Below are 20954 nucleotides of genomic sequence, written 5' to 3'. Positions count from 1 at the left end.
TGTTTGTAACTAGTATATGGAAATACAATACAGGTTCTGCATACTAACCTTGTATTCTGCAACCTTGCTAAACTCATTTACCAGTTCTGGAGGTTTTTGTAGATTCTGTGGGATTTTCCACACAGACAGTGATGTCAAATGTGAATAGAAACAGTTTTATTTCTTCCTTTCCAACATGTTTACCTTTTATATTTATTTTGCTTGCCTTGTTGTACTTTATACTTCCAGTATGATGTTGAATAGGAGTGGTGAGAGGGGACATCTTTGCCTTTTTCCTAATCTTTTTTTTTTTTTATTTTTTGAGACGGAGTCTCCCTCTGTTGCCCAGGCTGAAGTGTGCAGTGGCCCGATCTTGGGTCACTGTGAACTCTGCTTCCTGGGTTCACGCCATTCTTCTGCCTCAGCCTCCCGAGTAGCTGGGACTCCAGGCGCCCGCCACCACGCCTGCTAAGTTTTTGTATTTTTAGTAGAGACAGGGTTTCACCGTGTTAGCCAGGATGGTCTTGATCTCCTGACCTCATGATCCGCCGGCCTCAGCCTCCCAAAGTGCTGGGATTACAGGCGTGAGCCACCGCGTTTGGCAGCCTTTTTCCCGATCTTAAGGGGGAAAAGAAATCAGTGTTTTACCACTTGATGTGGTGTTAGCTATAGGTTTTTCACAGATGCCGTGTGTCTGTCTGCCTGCCGTTTAAACACTTTAGCATGGAGTAACTTATTACCAACTCAGTCACTTAACACTATATGTGCTAATTGTGCTCCACATTTTACTGATGAAAAAGCTGAGGCACAAAGTCTAAGCAAATGGCCGAAATTCATCCAGTTAGATAGTAACTGAGCTGGAATGTTAACCTTGGCAGTCTGCGTATATTGTCCCTCAGAGATTCCTTTTGTCATGTTAGATAAGTTCCCCTCCGTTCCTAATTTTCAGAGAGGTGAATTTTGTCAAATGCTTTTTCTCCATCTATTGATTTAATTACATGTGGTTTTTCTTTTTTTTGTCTGTTAATATGGTGGATTACAATGTTTGATTTTCAGATTTCTGACAGACTTATTTCTGGGAGACAGCTCACTTGGTCACTTGGTCAGGATATATTTATACATTGCTGAATTTGGTTTGCTAATATAGTCAGCCTTCTGTATCTGTGGTTTCCACAGCCATGGATTCAACCAACTGCAGATAGAAAATATTTGGAAAAAGGCTGGGTGCAGTTGCTCACGCCTGTAATCCCAGCACTTTGGGAGGCCAAGGAGTGCGGATCACTTGAAGCCAGGAGTTAAAGACCAATCTGGGAGGCTGAGGAGGGCAGATCTCGAGGTCAGGAGATCGAGACCATCCTGGCTAACGTGGTGAAACCCCGTCTCAACTAAAAATACAAAAAATTAGCTGGGCGAGGTGGCGGGCGCCTGTAGTCCCAGCTGCTCGGGAGGCTGAGGCAGGAGAATGGCGTGAACCCGGGAGGCGGAGGTTGCAGTGAGCGGAGATCGCGCCACTGCTGTTCAGCCTGGGTGACAGTAAGACTCCATCTCAAAAAAAAAAAAAAAAAAAAAAACCAACCTGGCCAACATGGTGAAACCCAGTCTCTACTAAAAATGCAAAAATTAGTCCCAGCTACTGGGTGAGGCACGAGAATCGCTTGATTACCCAGACTGGAGTGCAGTGGCGCAATCAGCTCACTGTATTCTAAAACTCCTGGGCTCAAGTGATCCTCCCACCTCAGCCTCCCAGATACCTGGGACTACAGGTGCACACCATCATGCCCATCTAATTTTTTTTTTTTTTGAGATGGGGTCTTGCTCTGTCACCCAGGCTGGAGTGCAGTGGCACCATCTCAGTTCACTGCCAGCTCTGCCTCCCGAGTTCACGCCATTCTCCTGCCTCAGCCTCCCGAGTAGCTGGGACTACAGGCACCCGCCACCAGGCCCGGCTAATTTTTTTGTATTTTTAGTAGAGATGGGGTTTCACTGTGTTAGCCAGGATGGTCTCGATCTCCTGACCTTGTGATCCGCCTACCTCAGCCTCCCAAAGTGCTGAGATTACAGACGTGAGCCACCGCGCCCGGCCTAATTTTTTATTTATGTATTTATTTTTTTATATTTATGAAGTATTTATTGATGATTCTTGGGTGCTTCTCGGAGAGGGGGATATGGGAGGGTCATAGGATGATAGTGGAGAGAAGGTCAGGAGATAAACACATGAACAAAGGTCTCTGGTTTTCCTAGGCAGAGGTCCCTGCGGCCTTCTGCAGTGTTTGTGCCCCTGGGTACTGGAGATTAGGGAGTGGTGATGACTCTTAAAGAGCATGCTGCCTTCAAGCATCTGTTTAACAAAGCACATCTTGCACCGCCCTTAATCCATTTAACCCTGAGTTGACACAGCACATGTTTCAGAGAGCACGGGGCTGGGGGAAAGGCCACATAGATCAACAGCATCCCAAGGCAGAAGAATTTCTCCTAGTCAGAACAAAATGGAGTCTCCTATGCCCACCTCTTTCTACACAGACACAGCAACAATCTGATCTCTCCTTCCTTTCCCCACACTTCCCCCCCTTCTTTTCAACAAAACCGCCATCGTCCTCATGGCCCGCTCCCAATGGTCGCTGTCTCTTCAGAGCTGTTGGGTACACCTCCCAGACAGGGCGGCCGGGCAGAGGCGCTCCTCACTTCCCAGACGGGGCGGCCGAGCAGAGGGGCTCCTCACATCCCAGACGATGGGCGGCCAGGCAGAGATGCTCCTCACTTCCTAGACGGGGTGGCGGCGAGGCAGAGGCTGTAATCTTAGCACTTTAAGAGGTCAAGGCAGGAGGCTGGTAGGTGGAGGTTGTAGTGAGCCGAGATCACGCCACTGCACTCCAGCCTGAGCACCATTGAGCATTGAGTGAGCGAGACTCCGTCTGCAATCCCAGCACCTCGGGAGGCCGAGGCAGGCAGATCACTCGAGGCCAGGAGCTGGAGACCAGCCTGGTCAACACGGCGAAACCCCGTCTCCACCAAAAATACAAAAACCATTCAGGCGTGGCGGTGCGCGCCTGCAATCCCAGGCACTCGGCAGGCCGAGGCAGGAGAGTCACAGGAGCCCGAGGCAGGGAGGTTGCAGCGAGCCGAGATCACGGCAGTACAGTCCAGCTTCGGCAACAGAGGGAGACCGAAAAAAGGAGAGGGAGACCGAAGAGGGAGGGGGAGGGGGAGCTAATTTTTTATTTTTTATAGAGACGAGGTCTCTCACCATGTTGCCCAAGCTGGTCTCAAACACCTGGTTTTGAGCAATCTTCCTGCCTTAGCCTCCCAAAGTGCTGGCATTACAGGTGTGAGAAAACCTGGATTTGTTTGTTTTTAAAAGAAACAGGGTTAATCATCATTCTCAGTAAACTATCGCAAGAACAAAAAACCAAACACTGTGTATTCTCACTCATAGGTGGGAATTGAACAATGAGAACACATGGACACAGGAAGGGGAACATCCCACTTCGGGGACTGTTGTGGGGTGGGGGGAGGGGGGAGGGATAGCATTGGGAGATATACCTAATGCTAGATGACCAGTTAGTGGGTGCAGCGCACCAGCATGGCACATGTATACGTATGTAACTTACCTGCACATTGCGTACATGTACCATAAAACCTAAAGTATAATAATAATAATAATAATAAAATAAATAAATAAATATGAGAATAAAAAAAAAAAAAAAAAGAAACAGGGTTTTTGCTCTGTCACCCAGGCTGGAGTGCAGTGGCAAGATCACAGCTCAGTGACGCGTTGAACTCCTGGCCTCAAGTGATCCTCCTGCCTTAACCTCTGAAAACGTGTTTTTTTTTTTTTTATTCACAGTCTTAAGACTCTAAGAGGCTGGATGTGGTGGCTCTGACCTGTAATCCCAGCACTTTGGGAGGCTGAGGTGGGTGGATCACTTGAGGCCAGGAGTTCAAGACTAGTCTGACCAACATGGGGAAACCCCGTCTCTACCAAAAATGCAAAAATCAGCTGGGAGTGGTGGTGCATACCTGTAGTCTCAGCTATTCACGAAGCTGAGGCAGGAGAATCACTTGAACCCGGGAGGATTGTAGTGAGCCAAGATCGTGCCGCTGCACTCCAGCTTGGGCAACAGAGCGAGACTCTGTCTCAAAAAAAAAAGAAAAAAAGAGGCCGGGTGCAGTGGCTCACGCCTGTAATCCCAGCACTTTGGGAGGCCGAGGCGGGTGGATCACGAGGTCAAGAGATCGAGACCATCCTGGCAACATGGCGAAACCCTGTCTCTACTAAAAATACAAAAAATTAGCCGGGTGTGGTGGCAAGTGCCTGTAATCCCAGCTACTTGGGAGGCTGAGGCAGGAGAATAGCTTGAACATGGGAGGCGGAGGTTGCGGTGAGCCAAGATCGCACCATTGCACTCCAGCCTGGGCAAAAAGAGCGAAACTCCGTCTCAAAAAAAAAAGAGAGAGAGAAAGTATTTGGGAAAAAAATGGGTGGTTATATCTGTACTGAATGTGTACAAACTTTTTTCCTTGTCATTATTTCCTAAACAATACAGTATAACAACTATTCATATAGCACTTATGTTATATTAGGTGTTGTAAGTAATCTGGAGATGACTTAAAGTATGCAAGAGGATGTACATAGATTATATGTAAATATGACATCATTTTATATCAGGGACTTGAACATCTGTGGGTTTTGGTGTGGGGTGGGGGAGATCTTGGAACCAATTCCCCAGAAATATGGAGGGACAGCTGTATTTTGTTGAGGATTTTTGCATCTGTGTTTATGAGGGATATCGATCTGTAGTTTTTTGGTAATTTCCTCGTGTGATTTTAGTATCAGATTATGCAAGCCTCATAAAATGAGGAAATACAGGCTTTGTTTCTTCTAGGGTGATTTTTTATTCACCCTGTATGCTTGTTTAGGGTTTTATTATGTAAGAGGCTTTCTCGGATTTATAGTGATTCTTAGTTGGTTTGGCTCATATTTACGCTTGGGGCACTAGAAAGGTGATTGGAAGCTCTGAGTCTTTGGACAAGATTTGTTCCTTTTGTGCCTACATTGTCTACAGGGATGTTATTCTGATTCTTACTATCTTTTTTTCCCTCATAGTAACTGCGTGGAATTTGATCTTGAGTTTTTGGGGGGTTTTGTATGTATAATTTAAAATTTTCTTATCTCTTACTGATGAAGGACTTTTCCATAGTTTAGCTAAAGACAGAGTCCTTGTCCCACAGCCATGATAATTTAGGCTCACAGACAATTTGAAGCTTGAGTAAAGCAGGGTTTTATTGGGTGAAAAGGGAAAAAAGGGGGAACAGGGACTCTCTGCAAGGCCAGAGTTCCTGCTGCTGCGCTTCCTGCCTCGCAGCTTTGAATCCCAGGTTGCACACAGGAAGAAGAGGGGCCAGGCTCCTCCCCGCTGCAAACAGCAGGAAGCTCTGTGGCTCCACCCCAGTGCGCATTCCTCCCAGTCTGCTGGCTGGCTGGAGATTCTCCAGGGACCCCCCCCACATGGCTGTCTCATTATTAATGAGATTAAGCATCTTTTTACATGTTTAAGATCCAGAGCCATGTGCATCTACTTGTCTGAACTGTCTACAACATTTGCCTGTTTTTATGATGAAAACAGGTAAAAGTTTTCAAAAGTAGTGCAGAGCTTTGTAGAAAATTAGAAAATGCAGACAGTTAAGTAAAAAATCACTTAAAAATAAAAAAATAAAAATATTTGAACTACCTAGAGACTATCATATCAATCCCTTAGTGAATACTCACTCTGATTTTGTCCTACACCGAGGTATAGATATTTGTATTTTTTCCTCAGCCTGCAATTGTATTTACTCACATCGCTTTTCAACCTGCTCTTTTCAGTGGGCGGTCTCTACCCATTTATTTTAGTAAATGTTTTATCTTATATATAGACCATACTCAAATTTTCCAAAATGGTTATGGCTTGTGTGTCCAAATCACAGTTGAGTTCAAGACTACACATATTATCCAGTTGTTCCATCCTTGAGTCTCTTTTAATCTAGCACACTCCCCTTTCTATAATGACATAGATTGCTGAAAAGATCAAGCCATACGTCCTGCAGCATGTCTCACCTCTTGGATTTGTCTGGTTATTCCCTCATGGTGTTGTTTTAGTTCCTTTGTTCCTTCGGTTCTCTGTAAATCAGAAGTTAGATCTAAATGCTTGATGGGTTCCAATGAAATACTTTGGCTAGAATGCATTATCGATGGACGTCTGATGTTTGAATAGCATCAGAAGACACAATATCTGGTTGATAACTATAGTGGTGACTATTAAATCAGGGTGATAACAGTCTGATCCCTCTCTTGTATACTTGTTTTTTCCTTTGGAACTTTTAGAACTGGAAAGTATTCCCTGTGACAGTATACTTAATGGTTAAAACTTAAATTGCTTTTTAAATTTTTTTTTTTTTTTTTTTGAGATGGAGGTCTCAGTGTGTTGTTCAGTCTGGACTCAAATTCCTGGGCTCAAGAAAGCTTCTGAGGTAGCTGAGACTACCTGTTACCTGAAAGGGGATCCAGACCCAGACCCCAAGAGAGGGTTCTTGGATCTCGAACAAGAAAGAATTAGAGGGAAATCCATACAGAAAAGTAAAAACAAGTTTATTAAGAAAGTAGAGGAATAAAGAATGTCTACTCCATAGACAGAGCAGACCCAAGGGCTGCTGGTTGCCCATTTTTATGGTTATTTCTTGATTATATGCTAAACAAGGGGTGGATTATTCATGCCTCCCCTTTTCAGACCATTTAGAGTAACTTCCTGACGTTGCCATGGCATTTGTAAGCTGTCATGGCGCTGGTTTTGGTGGATTTTAGCCAGCTTCTTTACGGCAGGCTGTTTTATCAGCAAGGTCTTTATGACCTATATCTTCTGCCAACCTTCTAGCTTATCCTGTGACTTAGAATGCCTTAACCTCCTGGGAATGCATCCCAGCAGGTTTCAGCCTCGTTTTACCCAGTCGCTATTCAGGATGGAGTTGCTCTGGTTCAAATGCCTCTGGCACACCCAGCTTCTTAAATTGCTTTTTGACATTACTTGATAACCCTTGCCTAAACTACTGCTGTCATTAGAGTTTGAGAAGTGATGTCTTTCTAATTCTGTGGTTCTTCTGTATTTATTAGTTGACATTTTTCTGTAAAGTATAGCTTTCCTTTATCAATTGGAACAGTATAAATGTTTAATTCTTTTCCCTTAATTACAGTTTTCAAAATAGGTAGTAATTTTAAATAGTCTAAAATGATACAAATTTTTTTTCTGTCTTTTGATATCATGAGGGGCTCACAGATTTTTATTGATTCAGTGTGTTTTCATTTTCTAACAATTAACTGTTTTAATGTTCAGGTCTTCAATGCTTTGGCCAGTAGAAGCTCTTTCAAGTTGGATCTTGTATCCTTTTAATTTGATCTTTTTTTATTACTATTTATTTTTTATGAGTCGGCGTCTTGCTTACTGTAGCCTTCAGTTCCTGGGCTCAAGTGATCCTCCTGCCTCAGCCTCTCCAGTAGATGGAACAGGCAGGTGCGTGCCACCATGCCTGGCTAATTTTTTAAAAATCTTTTGTAGAAGCAGGCTCTTGCTCTGTTGCCCAGGCTGGTCTCGAACTCATGGGCTCAAGCATTCCCCCCCATACTCACCCACCTTGGCCTCCTAAAGTGGTGAGATTACAGGCATGAGCCACTGCACCTGTCCTTGATCTATTATTTTTAAATAGCTTCCTGGTTTTCTGGCACAGAAAAATGTCCTGGTTTTACCTTGTGCTTTCTTTGCCTCAGACCTGAAGTGAGTTTTTTTTTTTTTCAGGGAGCCTTTTTGTGGTAAATGGTCTCAACTTTGAACTTTAGAGATGCTTGATGTTACCAGAATGATGTAGTTTGTATGCCGTTTGTCTAGTGGACAAAACTAGGAAATACTTAAAAAGGGTTAGCCGGGCGCGGTGGCTCACACTTGTAATCCCAGCACTTTGGGAGGCCAAGGCGGGCGGATCACAAAGTCAGGAGTTCGAGACCATCCTGGCTAACATGGTGAAACCCCATCTCTACTAAAAATACAAAAAAAATTAGCCAGGCATAGGTGGTGCACGCCTGTAGTCCCAGCTACTCGGGAGGCTGAGGCAGGAGAATGGCGTAAAACCCAGGAGGTGGAGCTTGCAGTGAGCCGAGATCGTGCCACTGCACTCCAGCCTGAGCGACAGAGCGAGACTCCATCTTAAAAAAAAAAAAAAAAAAAAAAAGGGTTAGAGTTCATATTGATATTCTTAATTCTTTTTTTTTTTTTTTTTTTTTGAGACAGAGTTTCACTCTTATTGCCCAGGCTGGAGTGCAATGGTGCATCTCAGCTCATTGCAACCTCCGCCCCCCAGGTTCAAGCAATTCTCCTGCCTCAGCTCCCTGAGTAGCTGGAATTACAGGCATGCATCACTACACCAAGCTAATTTTGTATTTTTAGTAGAGATGGGGTTTCACCATGTTGGCCAGGCTGGTCTCGAACTCCTGACCTCAGGTGATCCACCCACCTCAGCCTCCCAAAGTGCTGGGATTACAGGCATGAGCCACCGCTCCCAGCCAATTTCTTTGATTTTATAATTGTGTCATTTTTCTTATTCTGAAGATCTAGATTCCTAACATGATTAATTACTTGCTTTAACCTGTGATATAAAGGAAATAGTTTCAAAATACCAACATTGATGTTACTACACAGAGTAGAACTTTTTTTTTTGTCTTTGGAATGCATCTTGATGAAGATGTATAGTCAGAATACTGTTTTTAAAGTCCTGGGAATAGATCTTTTGTTTATGTGGTTATGTTATCATTTTGGTATACAGTTATATTTATTTATTCAAACTTCTGAATTTAAGGGATTTTCAAAGTTCTGTAGAGAGATAAACACAGTGAACTCTTGCTTCTACTCTGTTTTATCCGGACCCTTATAAGGAGCTGTTTTCATTAGTTTCTTGTTTATCCTTTAGTGTCGCTTTTTCCATATACAAACAAATATAAGCATATTCTTAATTCTTCCTTTTTCTTCATCCAAAGCTGGCATATTTCATACACTGTTCTTTTGCTTTTCCTCTCCTTTTTTTTCTCTTTAACTTAAGAGTATATCTTGGAGGTAAATACATAGAAATTTTACACATTGCATTGTAATGACTGTGGTATTCCATTATTTAGATGGACCATAGCCTTTTCAGCCAGTCACTTACTGTGAGACAACTTGAGCTGTTTCTAATTTTTTGTTACTACAAACAGTACTGAGTGAATAACCTATTATATATTCTGGGATAGAAGTGGGACTGCTGGATAAAAAGGTAAATACATTTGTGTTTCTTTGTATTTTGGGGTGGTATTTGTTTTTGTTTTTGAGACAGGGTCTCACTGTCACCCAGGCTGGAATGCAGTAGCGTGTTCATGGCTCACTTCAGCCTTGACCTCCTGGGTTCAAGTGATCCTCCCCTCAGCCTCCCAAGTAGCTGGGACCATAGGCATGCCCCACCATGCATGGCTAATGTTTAAAAATTTTTTGTAGATATGGGGTCTCACTAGGTTCAGGAGGAAGTAAAATTACATTTGTGTGTTCAGATTGCTGTCTTAACCAGGAACTCACTGCTCTCTTCATGAAACACTGTCACTTAGCCCTTGGTGTTTGGGATGTCAAACAGAATTCCATTTTGGATATTGATTGTTTCCACCTCAGCCTCAAATGCTTATTCTCCAGATTTTCACACAGCTGGCTCCTTCTCATCACCTTTAAAAAATTTTTTAATTTATGTATTTATTTTTTTGAGACAGGGTCTTGCTCTATTACCCAGGCTGGAGTGCAGTGGTGTGATCTTGGCTCACTCCAGCCTTGACCTCCCAGGCTCAAGTGATCTTTCTGCCTCAGCTTAGACTAGAGGTGTGTACCACCAAGCCTAGCTAATTTTTGTGTTTTTTGTAGAGACAGGGTTTCACAGTTGCCCAGGCTGGTCTTGAACTCCTGGGCTCAGGCGAACCACCTGCCTCGGCCTCCCAAAGGGCTGAGATTATAGGCGTGAGCCACTGGTCTACCTTTTTTTTTTTTTTTTTAATCTCTTTTATCATTGTTTTAGTTTTTACGAGCTTTTTTGTTTGTTTGAATTATTTTAAAAGTCTTATTTTTATTCCATGGATGCCACAGTTTCTCTTATCTCTTTGAGGATATTAATTACAAAGCCTTTTTCCTTAAGTTTTTAATCTGTCCCCCTCCCCACCCCTTCTTTCTGCACTAATTTTGTTTCCTCTGAATTCCTTTCTGTTTGTCTTGAATCTTGCGTTTCATATTGGAGGCTTTTCTCAAGTGTTTGGTGGTCCTTGGTACATTATGAGTGAAGTATTTAAAAACTAATTGGAGGCCGTGTGCGGTGGCTCATGTCTGTAATCCCAGCACTTTGGGAGGCCAAGGCGGGTGGATCACCGGAGGTCAGGATTCAAAACCAGCCTGGCCAACATGGTAAAACCCCATCTGTACTAAAAATATAAAAATCAGCTGGGTGTGGTGTCACACTCCTGTAATGTCAGCTACTCAGGAGACCGAGGCAGGAGAATCGCTTGAACCTGGGAGGCAGAGGTTGTAGTGAGCCAAGATCGCTCCACTGCACTCCAGCCTGGGTGACAGAGCGAGACTCCGTCTCAATAAATAAATACATAAAGCTGATTGGATGCACAGGAGTATCAAAACAGTACTGTTTGTAATGACTCCAAACTGGAAACAACCTAGTTGTGCATCAACAGTAGAATGAATAAACAGATTATGCTATAGTCATACAATGAAATACTATTTACTCTTCAGAAGTGAGAATGAATAAACCACAGCTACACTGCAACAATGTGGGTGACTCTCACAAACATAAGGTTGAATAAAAGAAGCCAGACACAGAAGAGTACACACTGCAGGCTTCTGTTGAAAGTTCGAAAGCAGGCAAAACTAACCCATGACGTTAGAAGTCAGGATATTGGTTCCCTTTAGGGGTAGGGCAGTGGTTAGTGACTGGAAGGGAGCACAAGGGGCCTTCTGGGATGCTGGTAATGTTCAGTTCCTCGAGCTGAGGCCCTGGTTATGCAAGCATGTTCACTGTGTGTCATTCCATTGAACTGTATATTAGATTTGTGTGCTTTTTGGTATGTACACTTCAATTGAAAGTTTATATGAAGTAAAAGAGGAAAAAGATAGTGGAATCTCTGTGTGGGCAGGGTTGGTTTATTGACTGGTACCCACAGCATGTGGTCAGACATCCAAGCAACGCTCTTTTGTTGGGGACCCTTGAATGTCAGTGTCTGAAGATGGGACATGGGTGTGTTTGTTCTTTCTGCTATGTTTAACTGGAAGTCTTTAGGTTTCCTTTTAAACCTCTTTTATTGAGAAGACAAAGTATTTCTTAAATTAGATTTGAAAGATACCCAAGATGAGGTAGTGCATCAGTTTCTTCTTTGAGAAACACTTTAATAGAATTGAAATTTCTTTTCATTCACTCATTCATTTAGTGAATACTTAAAAGTCAAGATGAACAGGGTTTATGTCCTCTTGGAGTATAGAGCACAGCAGAAATTACCAACATTAAATATAAGTGGGATGAGTTATGGAGGGGAACTAGAGACTGCCATGGAAGCCTAGGATAGAAGAACATAGGGTAGTCTTCAGGGGCAGAGAAGACTTCCCCAAGGAAATGATGTTTTTGTTAGGTGAAGAATAGGGGAAAATTCACTTTTTCTTAATGAAAATGTCTCGGTGTGAAAGCTTGTATTAATGAAAATGTCTCATCTTGATGTGAAAACCTTTATTCCTGTCTGATCACCCTGTTATGTGATTTCAGGTGGAGAGTATAGTGAAGATGATGTAAATGAATTAGTGAAGGAAGATGAAGTGGATGGTGAAGAGCAGACACAGAAAACCCAAGGGAAAAAAAGAAAGGCCCAGAGCATTCCAGCCAGGTGATGCTGCCCTCAAGGCCCTTAGAAGTTAGGGGCTATTGTCACAACCATCCTGAGTGCCAAGATTGGTCTTATGATAGATTTAATGAAGCCAGAGTTTCTAACCCTTTTCTCTTTGAGGGAAACATTTGCTGTTATTTTAGGATTAACTTCTTAGTCTCTGGAAAGCTTTAAAAATTTTGAGCTTTAATGTAAAGAAAATGTTAATAGGTAATATGTACATATGGTTAAAACAGAAAATTCAGTCCCTAAAAAGATGTTTACCCTGTTCCTAGCCCTTGTTGCTTTGCCTCTGAAGAACTATGCTACCAGAGATAGTCTGTGCATGCAAATGCATATATGTCTGTATTTTCTTTCTTCATTTTTTTTTTTTAGAAAAGAATATAAATAGTAGCATACTCACTTTCTTATTTTCATTTCTCTTTATTTCACATCTTGGAGATAGTACCATGGCAGTATCTCCTCCTTTTCATAGTATTACGTTATGTGAATAGGCCTTACTTTATTTAGGCTTTCCTGTATTGAGGGATGTTTAGATTGTATCTAGTCTTTACTACAACAAACAAGACTGCAGTGAATATTCTTTGTATACATGTATACAAAGTATACATAAATATATAAATGTATACATGTATAAATATATCTGTAAATGTAACATTTAGAAGTGGAATTGTTTAATTTAAGGTTATGTATGCAATTACATTTTAAAAATACAGATATTAGCACATTGCCTGGCATAGGCCTGGTATGGGCTTCTCTTCCCATGAAAATTATGAAAATTCTGACAGGTTATTTAACTTAGATAAGGGCATCTTCCATAGAAGTCTTTTACCTCACTTGGGTGTTTCTGTCTTCCTGGGCATTGAAGCAAAAAGCAGATTATCATTTATGAAAAGGAAAAAAGAATTGTAGATATTAGATTGATTCACCTAAAGTCAAAATAGTCTAAGAAGCAATATACTGTTATAAGTCTTGGGCCCAGTTTTTTTGTCCTTGAATTTTTTTTTTTTTTTTGAGACAGAGTCTCGCCCTGTTGCCCAAGCTGGAGTGCAGTGGCGTGATTTCTGCTCACTGCAACCTCCGCCTCCTGGGTTCAGTTTCCTGCCTCAGCCTCCAAGTAGCTGGGATTATAGACAGCCACCAACATGCCCAGCTAATTTTCTCATCTTGTTGTGATGAAAGTTTATATGAAGTAAAAGAGAAAAAAGGTAGTGGAATCTCTGTGTGGGCCTCGGCCTCCCAGAGTGCTGGGATTACAGGTGTGAGCCACCGCGCCTGGCCTGTCCTTGAATTTTTCTATATTCCAGCTCTCATTTCTTCCGAAAGTGGGAAGAAACATGGATTTTTTTCTTTTTCCTTGAGAACTCTTGGAAGAAATAGGGCAAATAAAGTTGAGGCTCTTCTAAATAGAACTTGTTCTACAAATGGAGTAGCTTTAAAAAGTCAACAATGTCTGGCGCATATAATATGTTCTTAGAATATTCTTTCTGGGTAGATTAATTCTGTGATTCGGTGATTTGGATGTTTTCTTTGTGAAAACAGCTGGTCCTGATTTAGAAGGAGAACGTTATACTTTAATTTTAAGTGATTGGAGAAAAGTTAGCAGTAAGAGCTCAGTTCTTTTTTCAATTCTTTTTTTTTCTTCCACAAAATTTCAGCTTACCTCTTCTACTCACTTCAGTATATTAATCAGTAGTCCCAGAATTTAAAATGTTCTTGGGTTTATAAGATTACCTTTGGGATAGGGAGAGGGATAACTGAAATCATTTTGTGCTGTCTTTCCTTTTCCCTGTGACTGCTGGTGATTAGGAAGAGAAGACAAGGTGGCCTCTCATTAGAAGAAGAGGAAGAGGAGGATGCCAATTCAGAATCTGAGGGAAGCAGTAGTGAGGAGGAAGATGAAGCTGCAGAGCAGGAAAAAGGCATTGGATCAGAGGATGCCAGGAAAAAGAAGGAGGACGAACTCTGGGCCAGCTTCCTCAATGATGTGGGACCAAAATCAAAAGTGCCCCCAAGTACACAAGTTAAGGTAAGTTGAGACATTAATGAGGGAAATGCCTCTCCAGAAATACCCTACATTATTACTGAGATTTGAAGCCTACGGAAATCGACCAGATGCCTTTTGATAACAATTGTACTAAGTGAAAAGCAAAGCATTTCCTATGGTAGGAGAATAAGCTTCTCTAATCATATAAGTTTCCAATAGGCCTTTAACTGGTTAGAGATGAAACATTTAAGAGTAGCTATAGGCTGAGTGCAGTGCCACACACCAACAATCCCTGCACTTTGGGAGGCTGAGGCAGGCGGATCATTTGAGGTCAGGAGTTCGAGACCAGCCTGGCCAACGTGGCGAAACCCTGTCTCTACTAAAAATACAAAAATTAGCTGGGTGTGGTGGCGGTTGCCTGTAATCTCAGCTACTTTGGACACTGAAGCAAGGAGAATCGCTTTAACCTGGGAGGTGGGGAGGTTGGCGTGAGCCAAGATTGTGTTACTGCACTCCAGCTTGGGCGACAGAGTGAGACGCTATCTCAAAGAAAAAAAAAAGTAGCTATAAACAATATGGTTCATGTTTTGGTGAAACTGATTACATTTCTTGTTTTTTTTGTAGAAGGGAGAGGAGACTGAAGAGACAAGTTCAAGTAAATTGTTGGTAAAAGCAGAAGAGCTAGAGAAACCTAAAGAAACAGAAAAAGTTAAAATCACCAAGGTGTTTGATTTTGCTGGTGAAGAAGTAAGGTAAGAGAACCTTCACAAACTTTGAAACTAGTGTTTTTAAAAATGAGCGTCTCTCTCTAACTGGTGTTAGCCATCTATCCTCATTTCAATCCATCATAATATTTTGGGAGAATTATATTTGAACTCAAGGAAAACTGGCTCTATAAATTATCAGGGAGCATGAGAAAGGTCCTTTCACATATAGCAGTGTAGTTTTTGAGCTTTACGAAGTGGTCAGCTGAACAGAAGCAAGGGAATGTAAGAGTTAAGTATTTTGTTCCGCTTGATCATTGCCATGTTTTCTGACTTTTGGTAAGTCATGTCTCCCTTTATTACTCTCCTTGACTGCAATATGAGCCCCATTGAAGTCTCAGAAATCAGATAAGAACTGAAAATACAAGGAGAGAAATTTGGTTTCAATATTATTTTCTTTTTCTGAGATGGAGTCTTGCTCTGTAACCCAGGATGGAATGCAGTGGCGTGATCTCGGCTCACTGCAACCTCTGCCTCCCGGGTCCCAGTTCAAGCAATTCTCCTGCTTCAGCCTCCCAAGTAGCTGGGATTACAGGCACACGCCACCATACCCAGCTAATTCTTTTGTAGTTTTTTTTGTTTTGTTTTCGTGTTTTTTTAGATGGAGTCTCGCTCTCATTGTGCAGGCTGGAATACAGGGTGCGACCTCGGCTCATTGCAACCTCAACCTCCCAGGTTCAAGCAATTCTCCTTCCTCAGCCTCCTGAGTAGATGAGATTGCAGACCTGTGCCACCATGCCGTGTTATTTTTGTGTTTTTAGTATAGACGGGGTTTCGCCATGTTGGCCAGGCTGGTCTTGAACTCCTGACCTCAGGTGATCCACCCGCCTTGGCCTCCCAAAGTGCTAGGATTACAGGCATGAGCTGCCACGCCTGGCTTTTTTTTTGAGACAGAGTCTTACTCTGTCGCCCAAGCTGGAGTGCAGTGGCGCAATCTTGGCTCACTGCAAGCTCCACCTCCTGGGTTCACGCCATTCTCCTGCCTCAGCCTCCCGAGTAGCTGGGACTACAGGTGCTCGCCACCATGCCTGGCTAATTTTTAAATATTTTTAGTAGAGACAGGGTTTCACCATGTTAGCCAGGATGGTCTCGATCTCCTGACCTCATGATCCGCCCGCCTCGGCCTCCCAACGTGCTGGGATTACAGGCGTAAGCCACCGTGCCTGGACATTTTTTTCGTAGTTTTAGTAGACACGGGGTTTCACCATGTTGGCCAGGCTGGTCTTGAACTCCTGACCTCGTGATCCGCCTGCCTCGGCCTCACAAAGTGCTGAGATTGCAGGCGTGAGCCACTGTGCCCAGCCTCAATATTATTTTCTTAGCTTAATAATATTTTTCTGATTGATTAATAAGGTTTATTTACCATAGGTTAAGTAAGGGCTTAATGCCTTGACCAGGTTAGCCTCCTGGCTGTTAGGTAAGAGCCACACATCCCTGTAATTTCCCTTCCCCCGTTTATTTCAATTGTATTATGTGAAAATAGCAGATTTGTGATTTAGAGCTAAATGAGAACAGAGGAAGTGCCAATCAATAATTTTATAGGCGGGCACATTGATTTTCATTGGCAGTAATTAATTAGACCTGTAGGCTCTCTGAAAATACAATTTTCCCTAAAATTGTTATTCTTAAAAGTAATGTTTTCAACAATTATTTATCTAGTGAAGATATATTTAGGGAAAAGAATTGGCACTATCGGTTTTTTTGTTTTGTGTTTGTTTTTTTTTTTTTTTTTTTTTTTTTTTTGAGAAAGGGTCTTGCTGTGTTGCCTAGGCTGGTCTTGAACACCTGGGCTCAAGCGATCCTCCAGCCTCGGCCTCCTAAGTAACTGGGACTTCAGGGATGTACTACTCTGCCTGGCCCTTATCACTTTTATAAATGGTATGGAACAAAACTTTTTATTATTAAAAATTTCTCTCTAACTTCTTCTTCTGAAAAATGTCACACTTATAGAAATGTTGCAAGAATGGTATTACAACAAACACCTACATACCTATCATCCACATTCACCACTGGTTAATGTATTGCCTCTCTCTCACCATCTGTATCTGGATTTTACTTTTGTTTTGGCTGAATCCTTTGAGAATTACTTGTAGACATTGTGACACATCAGCCTTTAATACTTTAGCACTTGTCTCCTACGACCAAGGGCATTCTCCATTGTAACACAATATAACTCTCATATTCAGTAAAGTTAATATTAGAGCAGATTACCATCTATAGTGAGGGACCCCAGCTTAAAATTTTCAATCTATTGCAGACCAGTACTTTTCTAAAAACGCAATAAAAAGGAATTACTAGAAAAACAAATATAAAAGATAACTAAATTTTTACTAAGATTCAACAGATACCCTACTGCCTCTCTTTGTGGCTGCGGGGCTCAGGCTGCAGCACCACAGCACTGTGTGTGTGTATAACTGGGGCCACCTGCCCCTTCCAAGTGTGGGCCTTTTAACCTCTGTCGACAGGTGTGGGGGAAAAAAAAGATTTAATAGACATAACATTACATTTCAATGCATGTGGTCAAAATGAACCGCAGACAGGAAAAAGGAAAGAATTTTGTAATTATACAGGCTGTTCATTGAAAGTGTTAATATACAGGGAATCACTGTTACCTTTTATTCTGTTATTAAAACAAAAAGCTGGCCTGGCACAGTGGCTCATGCCTGTAATCCCAGCACTTTGGGAGGCGAAGGTGGGCGGATTGCTTGAGGTCAGGAGTTTGAGACCAGCCTGAACAACATGATGAAACCCCATCTCTACTAAAAGTACAAAAATTAGCCAGGTGTGGTGGTGCACGTCTGTAATCCCAGCTACTTGGGAGGCTGAGGTAGGAGAATCGCTTGAATCCAGTAGGCTTGCAGTGAGCCGAGATGGTACCACTGCACTCCAGCCTGGGCAACAGAGCGAGACTCTGTCTCAAAACAAAAAACGAAAAGCTGAGTAAAATATCAATTCTCAGTATTAAATAAATGTCAGACACACACTTTGAATAAACACTATTTTTTTAAATTATTGTTATTTTGAGACAGAGTCTTGATCTGTTGCCCAGGCTAGAGTACAGTGGCCATGATCTTGGCTCTCTGCAACCTCCGCCTCCCCGGTTCAAGTGATTCTCCTGCCTCAGCCTCCTGAGTGGCTGGGATTACAGGTGCCTGCCACCGTACCCGGTTAATTTTTGTATTTTTAGTAGATATGGGGTTTCACCATGTTGGCCAGGCTGGTCTTGAAATTTTGACCTGATGATCCACCCTCCTCGGGCTCCCAAAGTGCTGGAATTACAGGTGTGAGCCACTGCACCCGGCCTACTGTTTATATTAATATTTAAAGTTTTTATTGTGATGAAAGAGCTTGTTTCTTTCTTGTTAATCTAAGTTGTATTGATGACTGTACTCCTCCTGGGGGATAATTTATATGTAAATTATTTCTTTCTTGGTTTTCTCCTTCCTGCCTTCCGTCCACCCTTCCATCCTTCACACAGATTTTTTTTTTTAACGTGGGATCTGCCAGGGTGTAACAGAGATATTTTCATGGGATCAGAAGTATACATTTTAAAGCAGTTTCATTTAGTTCAAGGTTTTCATTTTTTGCCTTTATCCAGAATAAATCTGGATAAAAGTAAAAGATGTACTGTGCGTGCGTTCTCTCTCCTCCCTCCCTCCCTCCCTCCCTCCCTCTCTTCCTTCCTTCCTTCCTTTTTTGAGACAGAGTCTCTCTTTGTCACCCAGGCTGGAGTGCAGTGACATAATCTCAACTCACTACAGCCTCAACCTCCAGGACTTAAGTCATTCTCCCACCTCAGCCTGCCGAGTGTATGGGACTACGGGCATACACCACGCTTGGCTAATTTTTGTATTTTTTGTAGAGAAGGGTTTCACCATTTTGCCTAGGCTGGTCTTGAACTTCTGGGCTGAAGTGATCGTCCTGCCTTTGCCTCCCAAAGTGCCTGGATTACAGGTGTGAGCCACCGCACCCTGCCTGTGATACTGTGTTTTCAAAGTTTGTATTAAATGCTTCATTAGTAGCCATTTTCAATAATTTATCCCGTCAAGTTATAATGAAAGTTATTTTTTAGTGAAAGGAAAAAGGAATTCTGGAAGCCCGAATTTCCTATACATTATTAATTCCTTTTTTTTTTTTTTTTTTTTTTTTTTTTGAGACAGGGTCTTGCTCTGTCGTTCATGCTAGCCTCAACCAACCTACGAGGCTCAGTTGATTTCCCCTGACCTCAGCCTCCTGAGTAACTGGAGCTACAGGCATATGCCACCGTGCCCATCTAACTTTTAAAATTTTTTTGTAGCAATGTCGTCTCACTTGTGTTGCCCAGGCTGCTCTTGAACTCCTGGGCTCAAGTGATCCTGCTGCCTTGGTCCCCCAAAGTGCTGGGATTACAAGTGTGAGCCACTACACCCAGCCATGTGTGAATATTTTTTTAATGGAAAATACAATTCAGAACATTCTCTGAAATGTGTTAATTTGTAGAAACACTATTTTTCTAGGCTTCTAACTTGCATTTTTACCCTTATAATTTATTTGCTACTGAAAAACATGTTAAATTGCTTTCTTGCCTGGAAGTACTAGGATTGTTTTTTGTTTTTGAGAGACAGGCGCTATCTCACTCTGTCACTCAGGTTGGAGTGTGGTTGTGCAATCATTGCTTACTGTAACCTTGAACTCGTGGGCTCAAGTGATCCTCCCACGTCAGCCTCCCACCACAGACTCCCAAGTGAACATCACCACACCTAGCTAATTATTTTATTTCATTCATTTGTTTGCTTATTTATTTATTTATTTGAGACAGAGTCTCTGTCACCCAAGCTGGAGTGCAGTGGCGTGATCTCGGCTTACTGCAACCTCCGCCTCCCAGGTTCAGGCGATTCTCCTGCCTCAGTCTCTCGAGTAGTTGGGATTATAGGCATCTGCCACCACGCCTGGCTAATTTTTGTATTTTTAGTAGAGATGGTCACCATGTTGACCAGGCTGATCTCAAACTCCTGACCTCAAGTGGTGCTCCTGCCTCGGCCTCCCAAAGTGCTGGGATTACAGGCGTGAGCTACTGCGCCCGGCCTATTTGTTTATTTTTATTTATTTTATTTATTTTTATTTTTTGAGATGGAGTCTCACTCTGTCACCCAGGCTGGAGTGCAGTGGTGCGATCTCGGCTTACCACAACCTACGCCTCCCGGGTTCAGACCATTCTCCTGCCTCAGCCTCCCGAGTAGCTGGGATTACAGGTGCGTGCCACCACGCCCAGCTAATTTTTATATTTTGAGTAGAGATGGGGTCTCACCATGTTGGCTAGGCTGATCTTGAACTCCTGACCTCGTGATCCACCCACCTTGGCCTCCCAAAGTGCTGGGATTACAGGCATGAGCCACCGCGCCCGGCCTATTTGTTTATTTATTTTTAATATTTTATTTATTTAATTTTTTTGAGACAGGGTCTCACTCTGTTGCCCAGGCTGGAGTGTAGTGGCACCCTCATGACCCACTACAGCCATGATCTCCCAGGCTCAAGAGATCCTTTCACCTCAGCCTCCCTGATACCTGGGAATATAGGCATTGGCCACCCATGCCTAGCTAATTCGTTTTTATTTTTTTAGAGACGAGGTCTCCCTGTGTTGCTTAGGCTGGTCTTGAACTCCTGGGCTCAAGTGATCCTCCTGCCTTAGCCTTCCAAAGTGTTGGGATTACAGGTATGAGCCACTGCACCTGGCCTATTTTATTTTTTTGTAGAGTTGGGGTCTTGCTGTGTTGCCCAAGGTGGTCTTGACCTCTTGTCCTCAAGTGATCCTCCTGCTTTGGCCTCCCAAAGTGCTGGGATTACAGGTGTGAGCCACCATGCCTGACCATCTACATAACTTTTTAAATCTTTTTTCTTTTTTTTTTTTTATTGAGACAGGGTTTTGCTCTGTCACCCAGGCTGGAGTGCAGTGGCGCAGTCTTGGCTCACTGCAGTCCCTGCCTCTTGGGCTCAGGCAATCCTCTCACCTCAGCCTCCTTAGTAGCTAGGACTGCAGGTGCATACCACCACGCCTGGCTCATTTATTTATTTTTTGAGATGGAGTCTCACTCTGTCACCCAGGCTGGAGTGCAGTGACACAATCTCAGCTCACTTCAACTTTACCTCCTGGGTTCAAGCAATTCTCCTGCCTCAGCTTCCTGAGTAGCTGGACTACAGGCGCGCACCAACGTGCCTGGCTAAATTTTTTTTGTATTTTTAGTAGAGATGAGGTTTCACCTTGTTGGTCAGGCTGGTCTGG

At 42.7% G+C, this 20954-nt stretch overlaps 1 protein-coding gene and 1 non-coding gene across 2 annotated transcripts in view; both read left to right on the top strand.

Annotated features, from left to right (window-relative positions):
• The window catches only part of CFDP1 (craniofacial development protein 1), a 136868-nt gene that overhangs the window by 8388 nt on the left and 107526 nt on the right, over nt 1-20954 (top strand). Inside the window, exons 2-4 of the mRNA XM_054453550.2 lie at nt 11827-11944; nt 13754-13973; nt 14556-14683. Coding sequence (XP_054309525.1) covers nt 11827-11944; nt 13754-13973; nt 14556-14683 — 466 coding nt within the window. The remainder of the gene's footprint in view (nt 1-11826; nt 11945-13753; nt 13974-14555; nt 14684-20954) is intronic.
• On the top strand, nt 17045-17162 carry LOC129016411 (small nucleolar RNA SNORA76). Its single transcript, XR_008494810.1, has one exon. It is a non-coding gene; the product is annotated as a small nucleolar RNA SNORA76 (small nucleolar RNA).

The sequence above is a fragment of the Pongo pygmaeus genome, chromosome 18 (genome assembly GCF_028885625.2).
Source record: "Pongo pygmaeus isolate AG05252 chromosome 18, NHGRI_mPonPyg2-v2.0_pri, whole genome shotgun sequence".
Classification (NCBI taxonomy): Eukaryota; Metazoa; Chordata; class Mammalia; order Primates; family Hominidae; genus Pongo; species Pongo pygmaeus.
This window is presented reverse-complemented; position numbering and strand designations above follow the sequence as displayed.